The sequence below is a fragment of the Emys orbicularis genome, chromosome 2, assembly GCF_028017835.1.
Source record: "Emys orbicularis isolate rEmyOrb1 chromosome 2, rEmyOrb1.hap1, whole genome shotgun sequence".
In the NCBI taxonomy this organism is placed as follows: domain Eukaryota; kingdom Metazoa; phylum Chordata; order Testudines; family Emydidae; genus Emys; species Emys orbicularis.
The window spans coordinates 83,132,205-83,145,964 of NC_088684.1; the positions used below are offsets into that span (position 1 = coordinate 83,132,205).

The 13,760-nt window shown below is 41.7% G+C and overlaps 1 protein-coding gene across 1 annotated transcript in view; it reads right to left on the reverse strand.

Annotated features, from left to right (window-relative positions):
- The window catches only part of MIB1 (MIB E3 ubiquitin protein ligase 1), a 119,420-nt gene that overhangs the window by 5,117 nt on the left and 100,543 nt on the right, over nt 1-13,760 (reverse strand). The window contains exons 16-20 of the mRNA XM_065398373.1: nt 12,080-12,261; nt 9,593-9,785; nt 7,765-7,843; nt 2,409-2,522; nt 918-1,018 (exon numbers count right to left, since the gene is read on the reverse strand). Of these exons, the coding sequence (XP_065254445.1) occupies nt 918-1,018; nt 2,409-2,522; nt 7,765-7,843; nt 9,593-9,785; nt 12,080-12,261 (669 nt within the window). The remainder of the gene's footprint in view (nt 1-917; nt 1,019-2,408; nt 2,523-7,764; nt 7,844-9,592; nt 9,786-12,079; nt 12,262-13,760) is intronic.

A 13,760-nucleotide genomic window follows, 5' to 3' on the forward strand; every position in this document is an offset into this window, starting at 1 on the left:
AGTAAGTATTTAATCTATTCTGTACAAAGTATTAGCTCCTAGATTTAAGAGATTTTTGGCTTTTGCGTATTATAGAGGACGTAAAGAAAATAGTTGCTTGTCTGAATCATTTCACATTAAGTAATTTAAAAAGCAAGATCAGGGTTGTCTGTAGGTCACTATTTTAGCTTGATCAGGCACTTGCAAAGACATCCATATTCAATTTATCTTTTGAAAGTCTAAACCTATCCAAGATTTTTATAAATTTTCCTTCTTTTCCAAGCACAGAATTTAAAAAGGCTTATATTTCAGATATTTTAAAATCTATATAATCACAAATTTAATTATTACTGCATCTAAAAATTACGTATGTAATATTTTACACCTATCAATATTTCATATTGTAGCCATATATAAATATAATTCTCATTTGAGTGTGCTAATGCATTGGGACTGTACATCCCCCCTAACTGCCAACTTGTGTTCAAAAGTGGTTTGTTACTGATTAGGCAGGCTCACAACTCCTGCATCAGCTCAGTGCATACAGTTTTGTGAAGAAAAATGCCCGTATTTAATGAAGTTCTGTGAAAAAAAATCTTCACTGTACATTTTTATGAGGTCAAAAGATAGAGTTAATATTCATTGCCTCCCTTCATTCTTATATTTATTGTTTGGGTCACGTAAGCCCATTCAGTTACACTAAAATAGGTAGGCCAAGAAATGAAATATCAAATGTGGCTACTCATTAAGAACACTGTGTGTATAAAAAAGTCAGATAAGTCACAAAAAACCTTTTTAGCCACACTAAAGCTCATCTTTACTTCACAGAACAAAAATGGCTTTGATTAACTAATCAAAAATTAAGAACTGAAGAGTTTAAACAGATTTCCCTTATTTTGTTTTGGTGTTCAATATAAAGGAACATGTGGCACTTTTACCTGTTCCTTTATGTCTTGTAACTGCTGCTGCAGCTTCTGTACATCTGCATTGACATTGGTGTTGTCCTTGTCTTTCTGTAAAACTGGAATGTTTCCACTTGCTATAATGCAGAGGAGAGTAATATTAAAAGCCTAGAACATGTTATGCAGCACTTACAACAAAGAATAATTACACTTTTGTCCGCTAATCACAAAAATACTATTTCCATTTATCTGAATTATTGAAGCATTACTTCTAGCAAATATATTTTGATAATCAAATTATATTTATTATGACTCACTAGAATTCCATTCCTGAACTAAAAGAATTTACTGGGAAGCTATAACTACATCAGTTTTTGACAAATATTTCCCTCACTGTGACTGTTAAAATTCTAGCAGCTACCTGGAGCTCTGTCTACATGAATGCCTTCATGGTTGCTACCCACCAGTGATGCTCCAATGGTGAAAATTCTTTGGCAAAAAAACAGTGTAAATACTTCAAGTTATCCACATTGCTGCATTGTTTGGTAATTAAAGACTGGGACTGAATCAATACTGCTAAAAATATCATGCAAATATTTGATCCAAATTGTTGAACAAACTTGGTTTGGCTGTGTTTCCACTTATTTCATGTTCACTTTGTGAATGTTCAGGAACAAGTTTACTGACAGAAACAGCAAGTTTAAAGTGGAAAGTTTCAAAGCAAATTTTGAATTTTTAAACTTGAATGTTTCTATTGGAAATGCGATTCTGAGTTATGTTCATCCCATCAGGGATCAAATATATCATGTAGCTATTCCAATTTAAATTAACCAACAGCTCAAATTTCGAGTACTGAATGCATACAATGAACCACACACAGACACACACTACAAAAAATTATTCACGTAACTTGAAATAACTCTCAGAATAATTTAATAAATTCAAGAAAATTATAAACTGTTTAAGAACTAGTCAAACAGAAAAAGGCAGAACTCACTGAATAATTCTGATATTACAAATTATTTGGCCAGCTTTATCCTAGAAAAAAATGTTCTATTTCCCACTTCTTCTGGGGCTCCTCTGATTAGTCAAAGAGGCCAAGAAGTCAAGCTAACATTTGTAATTCGTATGGGGCCATGTGCTTATGTTTATTTATGTATTTCAATTATATTAACTGGCAATTCTTAGACTTTGTTCCACGTGTCACATAGATATATGGCCATGAAGTTCTGGAAGTTAACGAGAAGGGTTCAAATCATCACTGACATATATACACACTTATGATGTTTCAGCTTCTGGTATCATGCTTCTTGGATATTGAAACAGCCCTTTTCAGACATGGTCTATGCTACAACAGCATCTACCACTATCCCATATGGTGAGTGACAAACAGTAGATGGAAGGCTGACACAAAACTACTTTCTTTAAAACTTTCCTTCAAACGAATGATGTGAGGGATATATAGTCAACCCCCTTTTTTCAATGAAAGGAGAATGGAGGTATTAGAGAAAAAAGAAAAATACTCACAAATGTCATCAGTGGTATCTTCTGTACCTTTCCCTCCGCAACACAAAATGAAAGGCACTCGCCGCTCAACCACTGCCCGGCACTGCACACACTTCTTCATCAGGCTTGCACAGTCTGGTAAAAGCAGAGGTAATTTACACTCAGTAGCCTGCTAGTCTCTTTATTCTTGCTTCTGCGATTCTATCCAGTTCGTTTCATTCTATCCACAAATACACTACATAAAATGACAATGTGTAATTACACCACCAATGGCTGTGTTTGCAAAAAATAATGAAAAAATAAGCACAAACCCTATTCAAAAGCTAGTTAGGACCCAAAGAATCCACAAACAATACTCTGAATGTGACCTGCAAAAAGCCAAATTGTTTGTCTTTTTTTATTTTAGTGTATTTTGAAAGAATAGGTTTTTTTCTGCAAGCAAACTTACTCTTTCAAGGGCAAGAAATCCACAATTTGGAATAAATACCACTTCATCATTAATTAACTCTATTTTACAATGGTACCGCAGAATTTAAATGCAAAATCATGCACATTTCTGAGATCATCTTTGATAACCATGGTGAGAATTAAGGACAGACTAGCAGCTTTTAATTTTTAATTCAGTTGCTTTAGTACCTTATTAACAGTACTGGAATATTTTTTCTATTTTCCAATTAACCTTTTTAAAAAGCTATACCAAAGAAAGTGTATGAATGGGAGAACACCTACTTTCTCTCGCTATCCAAAAATATCCCTTGTTTCACTTACATCCAATGGGCAAATGGGTGTCAGGAATTACTACAAAAAAGATCAAACCCTTTGAAGGGTAAATCTATATCTTTTGCTTGCATTACAGGAGAAAGGCTGGAATTCTATGAAAAGAGAACGATGTCACACGATTGCAGCAACACTGTATTGGGACCCAATGTAAGAGTTGTAAACAGTTCTCAGTGAGTGCTGGGGCACACATTAACCCTCTCACTCAGCAGACCGACTTTCCTTCCTCAAATGCGACAGGAAATAATCTGAAAAAACCTTTCCATGTTTAGAAGCTTCACTTCCTATTACGAAGTAGATATTGGCAACATGCACTTCAATGATCACACCTTTCACCATGGTAACACTGGTCTACAATTTTTGAGAAGTCGTCTGCTTCAGAGATAAAATGTGCTATTTATTATGTATTTTGATGTGCTGAATTCAAATATGACAATTAAAACAACTGATTGGCTACTGTTTCTAAGATATTTAAGTTTTTACATTTTATGTCTATGTATATTGTGTAGATGATAGAGTTTTAATCATAAATTGTAAACCTAGGTCTTTTCATGTGTTTATGGTTGCTTTACATGATAATATTTCACCTGTCCTGTTTATGTAACACTTTAAAAATCAGCAAAAGGGTTATATAAATAAAATTTATTATGAAACAAAAGGCAAAAAACTATTATGTACATAATTTAGTCCTATTCAGTGTCCACTCGGCGCTTCTTGGCTTGTCTCTTGTATTCATTAAATGGAGCATCTCTTGTCACTGTCCAGCAATAGTCTGCAAGCATTGATGGGCTCCATTTGCCCTGATAGCGTTTCTCCATTGTTGCAATGTCCTGGTGAAATCGCTCGCTGTGCTCGTCGCTCACTGCTCCGCAGTTCGGTGGAAAAAAAAAATCTAGATGAGAGTGCAAAAAATGTATCTTTAGTGACATGTTGCAACCAAGGCTTTTGTATGCCTTGAGGAGGTTTTCCACCAACAACCTGTAGTTGTCTGCCTTGTTGTTTCCGAGAAAATTTATTGCCACTAACTGGAAGGCTTTCCACGCCGTCTTTTCCTTGCCACGCAGTGCATGGTCAAATGCATCATCTCGAAGAAGTTCACGACTCTGAGGACCAACAAAGACACCTTCCTTTATCTTAGCTTCACTTAACCTTGGAAATTTTCCACGGAGGTACTTGAAAGCTGCTTGTGTTTTCTCAATGGCCTTGACAAAGTTCTTCATCAGACCCAGCTTGATGTGTAAGGGTGGTAACAAAATCTTCCTTGATTCAACAAGTGGTGGATGCTGAACACTTTTCCTCCCAGGCTCCAATGACTGTCGGAGTGGCCAGTCTTTCTTGATGTAGTGGGAATCTCTTGCACGACTATCCCATTCGCAGAGAAAACAGCAGTACTTTGTGTATCCAGTCTGCAGACCAAGCAAGAGAGCAACAACCTTCAAATCGCCACAAAAGCTGCCACTGATGTTGGTCATAGTTTATGCACCTCAAAATTTGTTTCATGTTGTCATAGGTTTCCTTCATATGGACTGCATGACCAACTGGAATTGATGGCAAAACATTGCCATTATGCAGTAAAACAGCTTTAAGACTCGTCTTCGATGAATCAATGAACAGTCTCCACTCATCTGGATCGTGAACGATGTTGAGGGCTGCCATCACACCATCCATGTTGTTGCAGGCTACAAGATCACCTTCCATGAAGAAGAATGGGACAAGATCCTTTTGACGGTCACGGAACATGGAAACCCTAACATCACTTGCCAGGAGATTCCACTGCTGCAGTCTGGAGCCCAACAGCTCTGCCTTACTCTTGGGTAATTCCAAATCCCTGACAAGGTCATTCAGTTCACCTTGTGTTATGAGGTGTGGTTCAGAGGAGGAGGATGGGAGAAAATGTGGGTCCTGTGACATTGATGGTTCAGGACCAGAAGTTTCATCCTCTTCCTCTTCCTCGTCTGACTCAAGTGAGAATGATTCTGGTGCATCAGGAACCGGCAGTCCTTCTCCGTGGGGTACTGGGCGTATAGCTGATGGAATGTTTGGATAATGCACAGTCCACTTTTTCTTCTTTGACACACCTTTCCCAACTGGAGGCACCATGCAGAAGTAACAATTGCTGGGATGATCTGTTGGCTCTCTCCAAATCATTGGCACTGCAAAAGGCATAGATTTCCTTTTCCTGTTCAACCACTGGCGAAGATTTGTTGCACAAGTGTTGCAGCATATGTGTGGGGCCCACCTCTTGTCCTGATCTCCAATTTTGCAGCCAAAATAAAGGTGATAGGCTTTCTTAACCATAGTGGTTATACTGCGCTTTTGTGATGCAAAAGTCACTTCACCACAAACATAGCAGAACTTATCTGCACTGTTCACACAAGTACGAGGCATCTCTGCTGATTTTGGCTAAACAGAAATGTGTCCCTTTGCAAAATCAAACACTGACAAATAAGAGAGCACGACACTGTATGATTTCTAGAGCTGATATAGGGCAATTTGTTCAGCAGAGTGATGTAAGCTTTGTTATGATTGCATCATCCATGACTTCTAGGAATAACAGGATGCAATTCATATAATGTATGATGCAATACCAGCTTCAGATTGCATCATTCATTGTTTTGCCTAAAAAGCAAGTACTATCCAAACCCAGTCATAGATTTATTCATAGATCCAGTCAAAGATGTATTTTAGTCATTTCTGGTTTAAATTGAGATCCCTTCCCTTTATAACTCACTTATCCTCCGCCATTCCCAAGTCAAGGGTTGTGTATACTGACCCAATAGCATATCTTGAAAACTAGAGCCAATCAACAATTTTAAGCATCATTTTCGTTCTCAGTGACCCAGAATTAGTAAAGTTTGACTATATTTATTTCAGAAGCATTTTGGCTGTAGAGCAGTGTAATCTATCTTCTTGCTATCCACCTCCTGGGGAATTAACCGAAAAGCTCTCTTCCCCCACCCATGCTCTCTCCACTGCACACAATGAAAAGAGTCTGGAGCTGGATGGCTGCGAAGGTAGTGAATATGTCAGACCTGAGTCACAGCAGAGCGGTAGAGATAATGCCAAATTTCCGTAGCAAGATCAATTAAGCTCTTGTTTATGGGGAGGACTACCTTCCCTCTCTTATGTATCTCCATAATGTCAACAAATCAATATTCTATAGCAGAGGTGGGCAAACTACGGCCCGCAGGCCACATCTGGCCTGCAGGACCCTCCTGCCTGGCCCCTAAGCTCCTGCACCGGGAGGCTAGCCCCCGGCCCCTCCCCTGCTGTTCCCCCTTCCCCACAGCCTCAGCTTGTCCCACCGCCAGCGCAATGCTCTGGGCGGCAGCGCTGCGAGCTCTTGCCAGGCAGCGCAGCTGCAGAGCCACGGCCTGACCCGGTGCTCTGTGCTGCGTGGTGGGTGGCTGGCTCCAGCCGGACGGCGCGGCTGCCTGTCCTGCTGCTCTAGGCAGCGCGGCTGTAACGCCGTTAGCCACTGGTGCTCCAGGCAGCTCGGTAAGGGGGAGGGAGCGGGGGAGTTGGATAGAAGACAGGGGAGTTCGGGGTGGTGGTCAGGGGGCGGGGCAGTCAGAGGGCGGGGAACAAGGGGGTTGAATGGGGGTGGGGTCCCCAGGGGGCAGTCAGGAAGGAGGGGGGGTTGGATAGGGTGGCGGGGGGCAGTCAAGGGCAGGGGTTCCAGGGGCAGTCAGGGAGAAGGGGTGGTTGGATAGGGGGCGGGGGCCGGGCCACACCTGACTGTTTGGGGAGGCACAGCCTCCCCTAACCGGCCCTCCATACAATTTCGGAAACCCGATGCAGCCCTCAAGCCAAAAAGCTTGCCCGCCCCTGTTCTATAGACTACTGACCATCAGCAAAGCCTCAGCAAGATGTCCCAGAAATTCTTGAAAGTTCTGGTGACAAAATGATCACTACATCCTCATCTTAACCTTAACAATCTTAAACAAAGAAGGGACAGTTTCTGGAGGCTCCTTAAGTGTTTTCTATATCCTCATCAGTTGCTGTACCATACACTCACATCAAACAGAGTGATCTGTGTTGCAGCAGATTCTCTTTGCAAACATGCTCCATTCTAAGTCTTTGGGGGAAAAACAGCTCTTGCTGGAATCTTTGTATGTGGTGTTAATGGAAGGTTTAGTCATAAATGTCTTTTAAAAAATTGTTTGGTTGCTATACCAACTAAAGTTTAATTATATTTACACCGCTAGATGCCCTCACAAAAGAATCACATGAGTTCTAAAGATCACAAAAAAATTTAATGCTAATTTCTTTACAGAAATGTATAATAGAACTCTCAGACTACCACAACCCAGTCAGAATAAAATAACGCAAGTAGGTGAAATAAATCTGCTCTTTCAATTTTCTAGTTAAACAGCTACAGTTCTGTTATTTGTCTTCCAAATAATTAAACTTTATTACAGGCAGGTGGTTTTATTGCATTCCAAGTAACGTTAAAGCTCTGATTACCAAACCGAAGTCAATTTACTCGAATAGCCTACAATTAAGTCAACATTTTAAAAGAATTTTTAGTGACTATTTTTAACAGACATCTTTTGTTGCACAATCATTTTGAAAGGTATTACCTGCCAAGGCTACTTACTCTCACAAGCACACATGTGACCACAAGGCTGGAAGAGTACTGCTGCTTTCTTGTCTGAACACACCACGCATTCTTCAATCTGCAGAGAAGAACAGTAAGGAGTAACATGGGAAAGATTCCTCTCCTTTTTGTATCTATTCCATTTATATCTATTTGCTTACTTCCACCACTTAGCAGGGCAAAGGGAATTTAACAAGCTCTGCTTAGTGCCATGTTAGCTAAGAAAATTTAAATAGGAGATTACCATATCTGTATGCAGAAGTCCTTGCTGGCAATATTTACGCTCTTTGCATTACTGGTTATCTAGGAATTATAAATCACACCAGCTAGGAGAATAAGACCACCAGGCTGGTACACACATGTATTTTTCTTGGCTGTACAGTGCTCAATTAGTTTAGAAGGACTTTCTGCTGTAATCCAACAATGTGTTGAGGGTTTCTCAATTTTTCCCAAGGGTGGACCACATCTTAGAGAAATGGTCACACGGACCACCCATCTCCTGATTCATGAATGCCCGGACCACCACACCTCCCATTCATACAACATCCTTGTGACAACTAGAGGAACTACTTATGCAGAAAAGTAAAGTAATTGGTGTACTTTTTGCTTTCGTAACACAAGTCAGCAACTGGAAACAAAAAGACAGCACCATCTCTCTGCAGACCAGTTTGGGAAACTGGTTTAGTAGAACTAAATTATAATCTGACCTATGAAAAATGTCTATATAATAAAAAATGACTTGCTCCGTCACAGAAGAGGGCCAGTCCTGATTTCAGAGTGGGAGCCAGAGAGTAGAGTCCGGGCTACGATGGTCACCAGCTAATCGCTGACTTCCTTTGATCTACTCCCAGTGTGGCAAATGGTGGGGTTGTCTGTGTGATGGGGAAGGGCACCCACAGAGACAGCAGGAGGTAGAAGCAAGCTTTTCTGAACCACTCTCCATCATTTTAAAGCCCCTCCCAGCCTCCCTGTTTTTTCCCCTTCAGGCTTACTAGTGGCATGTGTTATCAGTTTGACACTCTGTATGCATGAGGTAGTTTGCTATATGTCATATTAAGGGGGGGGGGGGTGATGGTTACAGCTGTCGGTGGCACACCTGGGCTTTGAAGCAACTGCATGGTTTGCACTGTGCAGGCACCTTTGGATCTTGAAGCAACTGCACAAGCACATAATATAACTGTTCTGTCTTCAATTCACAGGACTACACATCCGGTGGCTGATCCTGGTACCCTGGGCTACATTTCTCTCAACAGAGAGAAAATTAGGAGGGGGAGGGGAGGAGATTTGGTTGGTGCTCCCAGCACCACAGAAGTCATGCACCTTTAATGTAAATATAGTATAAGCCACACTTTGCTGGAAAAGGAGGTTAGATTTACATGGAGGCTAAGGCATTTGTATGAGGCCTGATGGATGCCTCAGGCAGTGGTCTGCATGGAGTTGGGGCCATGGTACGAGACATTCTTGGTAGGCCTGGATGTTTTAGGATGCTCTGAATTTTGAGCACTGAAAAGGTGGAAGACTGCTGACTAGTTTGGGAGGCTGTTGCTCCACCCTTAACATTGCTACCTTTCGGAATTCTTATAATAAAGTTGCAGCCATTTGCCTAAGACAGATAATTCTTGTTTCTATCCTCATTAGCCCCCTGTGGTTTGCAATGTGCGATATCAGATAAATGCTGCACTCTGCTCTAACCACGGACAAACTAGATGTGAGAGAAAGCATGGCAGCTGAGACAGTGTAGTTTGTCAGTAGTCAGGCTCTTCTTTTCACAAAAAAACCCCAACTGCAGGAAGAATAAAATGGGAATATTAAAAATTGTGTTAAGTACCTTTGTTCTGGACTGAACTTGCTCTTTACAGATGAGGCATTTCTTGACCCGTGGTGAGCAGAGGGAACAGGTAGCAATATGTCCACATGGGCCAAATAACGTATCTCTCTTCATGTCTGAACACACCATACATTCTTCTAAAGTTTCTGAGTCATTGCTGATCATAGAAGGACTTCGAGAACCAACCTGCCCACTAAAAAAAACACCTCACAATCAGGCTTAAGTCAGCATTACAATCTTGTGCATATTCTGAAAACAATTTTTTTTAATCATACTGTACATCAAGCCGAGTCATTTGCTTATGTGTATTACTCATTCTAGTTTGTGCACATATTGTGTCACCCCTTCTGTTAACTTGTATCTAAAGCTGCTGAAGCATTTGGGTGTCAGTGTCATCAATATGGAGATTACAGTTCTAATTTTACGTGAGGTACAAGCAGCGCAATTTTCTGGCTGACAGGAGCATAGCTACATGCTTGGATAAATCAATCTGGAGAAAAAGTTGATAATAATGGGTTGGAGAAGCATCTAGAGAGCATATGAGGAGAGAACACTTCTACTCCCATCTTTATGTCAATATTTATCTAGGGCTGGGGTTCTCAAACTTCATTGCACCGTGACCCCCTTCTGACAACAAATATTACTACACAACCCCCAGGAGGCCTGAAGCCTGAGCCAAAGCCCAATCCCCGCGGCACAGGGTGGGGTGGCCAAAGCCAAAGCCTGATCCCCACTGCCCCGGGTGGGCAGGCCAAAGCCCAAGGGCTTCAGCCCCAGCAGGGAGCCTGCAACCTGAGCCCCGCCACCCAGGGCTGAAGCCCTCGGGCTTTGGCCCTGGGTGGTGGGGCTCGGTCTTCGGCTCTGGCCCCGGGCCCCAGCAAGTCTAAGCCAGCCCTGGCAACCCCATTAAAATGGGGTTGCGACCAACATTCCCTCTAATTTTTTACGTCCATGTGCGGAATGAATTTTGTTATGTGAACCAATATGGAGATGATGTGAGACACGTCACCTTCATATTGGTGCACATAACAAAATTCATGTGGTAAGGGTGGGGCCGAAGGATTCGGAGTGTAGGAAGGGGCTCAGAGCTGGGGCAGAGGGTTGGAGTGCGGGGGGGGAGGAGGAGGAAGGGGAGGGCTCTGGCTGGGAGTGCAGGCTCTGGGGTGGGGCTGGGGCTGAGGGGTTCAGGGTGCAGGAGGTGGCTCAGGGCTGGGGCTCAGTGCAGGGGGTGAGGGGTTTGGGGTGCAGGCTGCTCAGTGGCTACAGTGGGGAGAGAGGACTCCCCCCAGCCCTCTCTCGCCACAGCAGCTCAGACCGGGGGAGAGGCGCTTTTCCCTGGCAGCTCCGGTGAGGGTGGGCTGGGCCGAGGGAGGAGCGCCTGTTCCCCAGCCGCAACAAATCCGGGGCAGCTCGGCGCTGGGGCCGGCCCGAGAGAGGAGTGCCTGTCCCCCCGATTGGGCAAATCCGTGGCAGCTCAGCGCTGGGGCTGGGCCAAGGGAGTGGCCCCTTTCCCCCTGCCGGGGCAGCTCGGCACTGGGGCCAGCAGGGAGAGGCGCCCCTCCCCGCCACCACCCTGAGCCCATGCGCTGCTGGGCTTAACAGGCACCTGCGCAGCTTAGAGGGAATTTAGGTTGCAACCCACTTTGGGGTCCCACTGCTGACCTAGGTCTTTTTTTTTCTATTCTGCCACACACCCAGCAGAGGGAGCACATGTTAAACAAAACTTTACTCCCAGAGGGCTAACTACACCAATAAAGGTGCTTGTGCACAAACAAAATAGCCAAATGACTCATGTTCCATGCAGACAGGAAGGCTGAGAAGAAAATACCTGCCAAACACGGGCAGACAATTGATAAGAAATTTCCTTTTCATTTTATTTAGAAATTTAAAAATCACAATACGGAGATAAAAATGTAAAAGTCAACAGAGATGGCTATATGGATCTGAGGATTAATGAAAGGAGCCTTTAACCTCTAAATCACGAATGCGAATCTAACCTGGACAAGCAGTAACTGGAAACTTACTATTTAATGGGTGGCTGATGGCATACATAAAATATTGAAGTCAGTCTACTTCCTAGAGGATAACCTATTTCATAATTGCATGCCCCACTATTTTTAAGTATCAGTACTTGATACAGAGAAAGAACACTGAAAGGGCATGGATATAGAATTACTCTATAAGATGAGGAGGGATGTGCTGCTCACGCCTCAAGCAGAATAGGGAAGTTTGCTCTGTACTGCTGCTCATTTTGTACTTAATTCGTTAACCTCAATTTCAACTAATTATTTTGTAAACAACATTCAAGACATATGCAGAATATATATATAACTTTACTTACCTTTATCTTGATTTTCAGTAGTCTATGATTAATACTTGAAAAAGAGACTTTGTTTTATTTATTCTACTTCAACTGATCTATCCCAAGGAAATGAAGACATGTAAAACATGATGCTCAGAAATTCCATATTGTGTTTATATACAAACCTGACTTTTTCTTTGTGACATTTAGCCAATGCTTTGCAGAGACTAGGATCAGGGCAGAGGTCAAGAGGAGACTGACCCTTCTTATTACGAATACTGAGGTCAGCTCCGTTTGCTGCCAGAAAGCAGGCAATAGATGCTGCACTCTTCTTCTCTGCTCCCTGGGTACCAAGTCCCATTATTAACTGAAAGAAAGTAAATAGGCAACTGACTTGAGATTCTCTATTTAAATACTTGAGAATATAGTCTTACTACTCAAGGAAAATGGACCATTTAACATGTGCACATATATAAGAATATATTTTCTAAATAGTATTTTGATGAGATCTGAGCATGCATTTTTAGCTTATCTACAGTTCTAAGATGAAAACCATTGTACAATTACCCAATTTTCAACCAGATAAGTTCCCTGCATAGACTAATTAATTAAAGGCAATGACATCTAAGTATTCAAAACACAATGTAATCTCTGTGCACCTGTATTCTGGGGTCACAGAACCAGTGCTCTCCAAATCTAACCCTAAGTCTCTGTCACAAAGCTTAATGGTAGCACATCATTCCTGTCAGTTTTCTTTATATCAGTTTTTCTAATTATCCTGCTTTGACCAAACAGTTAAGGGAAAGAATGCAAGGCCTTTTATCTAATGCAGGGGTTCTCAAACTGGGGGTTGGGACCCCACAGGGGGTTGAGAGGTTATTACATGGGGGGTCATGAGCTGTCAACCTCCACCCCAAACCCCGCTTGCCTCCAGCATTTATAATGGTGTTAAATATATTTAAAAGTGTGTTTAATTTATTTGGAGGGGGGGGGTCCCACTCAAAGGCTTGTTGTGTGAAAGGGGTCGCCAGTAAAAAAGTTGAGACCCACTGAGCTAATGTGAGTGTGGATCCATTAGGTCATCTTAAACAAACTTCAGCTTTTCAATAATAAAGATCTTCTACAGATTTAAAACCTGCAGAGTAGGAACTAGAAGAACACATGACTTAACATTGAAAATGTGTCTATCCTGGAAGACTATGGACAGCTGGAGAATTAGAGGGATGACATCATAAGTACCAAGGAAGAAAAACCCAAAGAAATGAAAGAGGAAGTGATTTCCCTTTCTACTGTGACACTTATTTTGAATTGAATCAGTAAACTGGGAACTGGTAAAACGTGACGGTAACTATTATAATTAATACAATAACATTATAAAACAGTCAGCTATGGAACACTTAATTTTAGTAAAATAAACTTTTCACATTAACAACTTCCACTATGAGCAATGGGAAAAGAAATAGGTGAATGTGCTCCATGAACCTCATGAGAGGTTGTTTTTTTTTTTTTTTTTTTGAGAACTTGCTAGCCAATGTCATCATGTGGGAAAAACAAACCAAGACCCTTTACCTCAAAGTAGACTTACAGCAGCCAGTGTAACTGGAGTCTTGCTTCTGCAATAGTTTATTCAGTTGTAATATTTCATATCTTGATTACCATTTTACAGACACTGAAGTCACACTGCAGTCTCAAAGGACTGACAGCTTTAAAACTTTAATTTAACCTCAGTGCTACAATGGAGCAAGAAATCATCTTTTCATTCTAAATATTTCAAAGATCTTTTTAATCTCAGATTCACTGTGTAGTATGGGCTACAAACGGCCCACCTTCAAAAACAAACAAAAACAAAAAACAGCTACTGGGTGA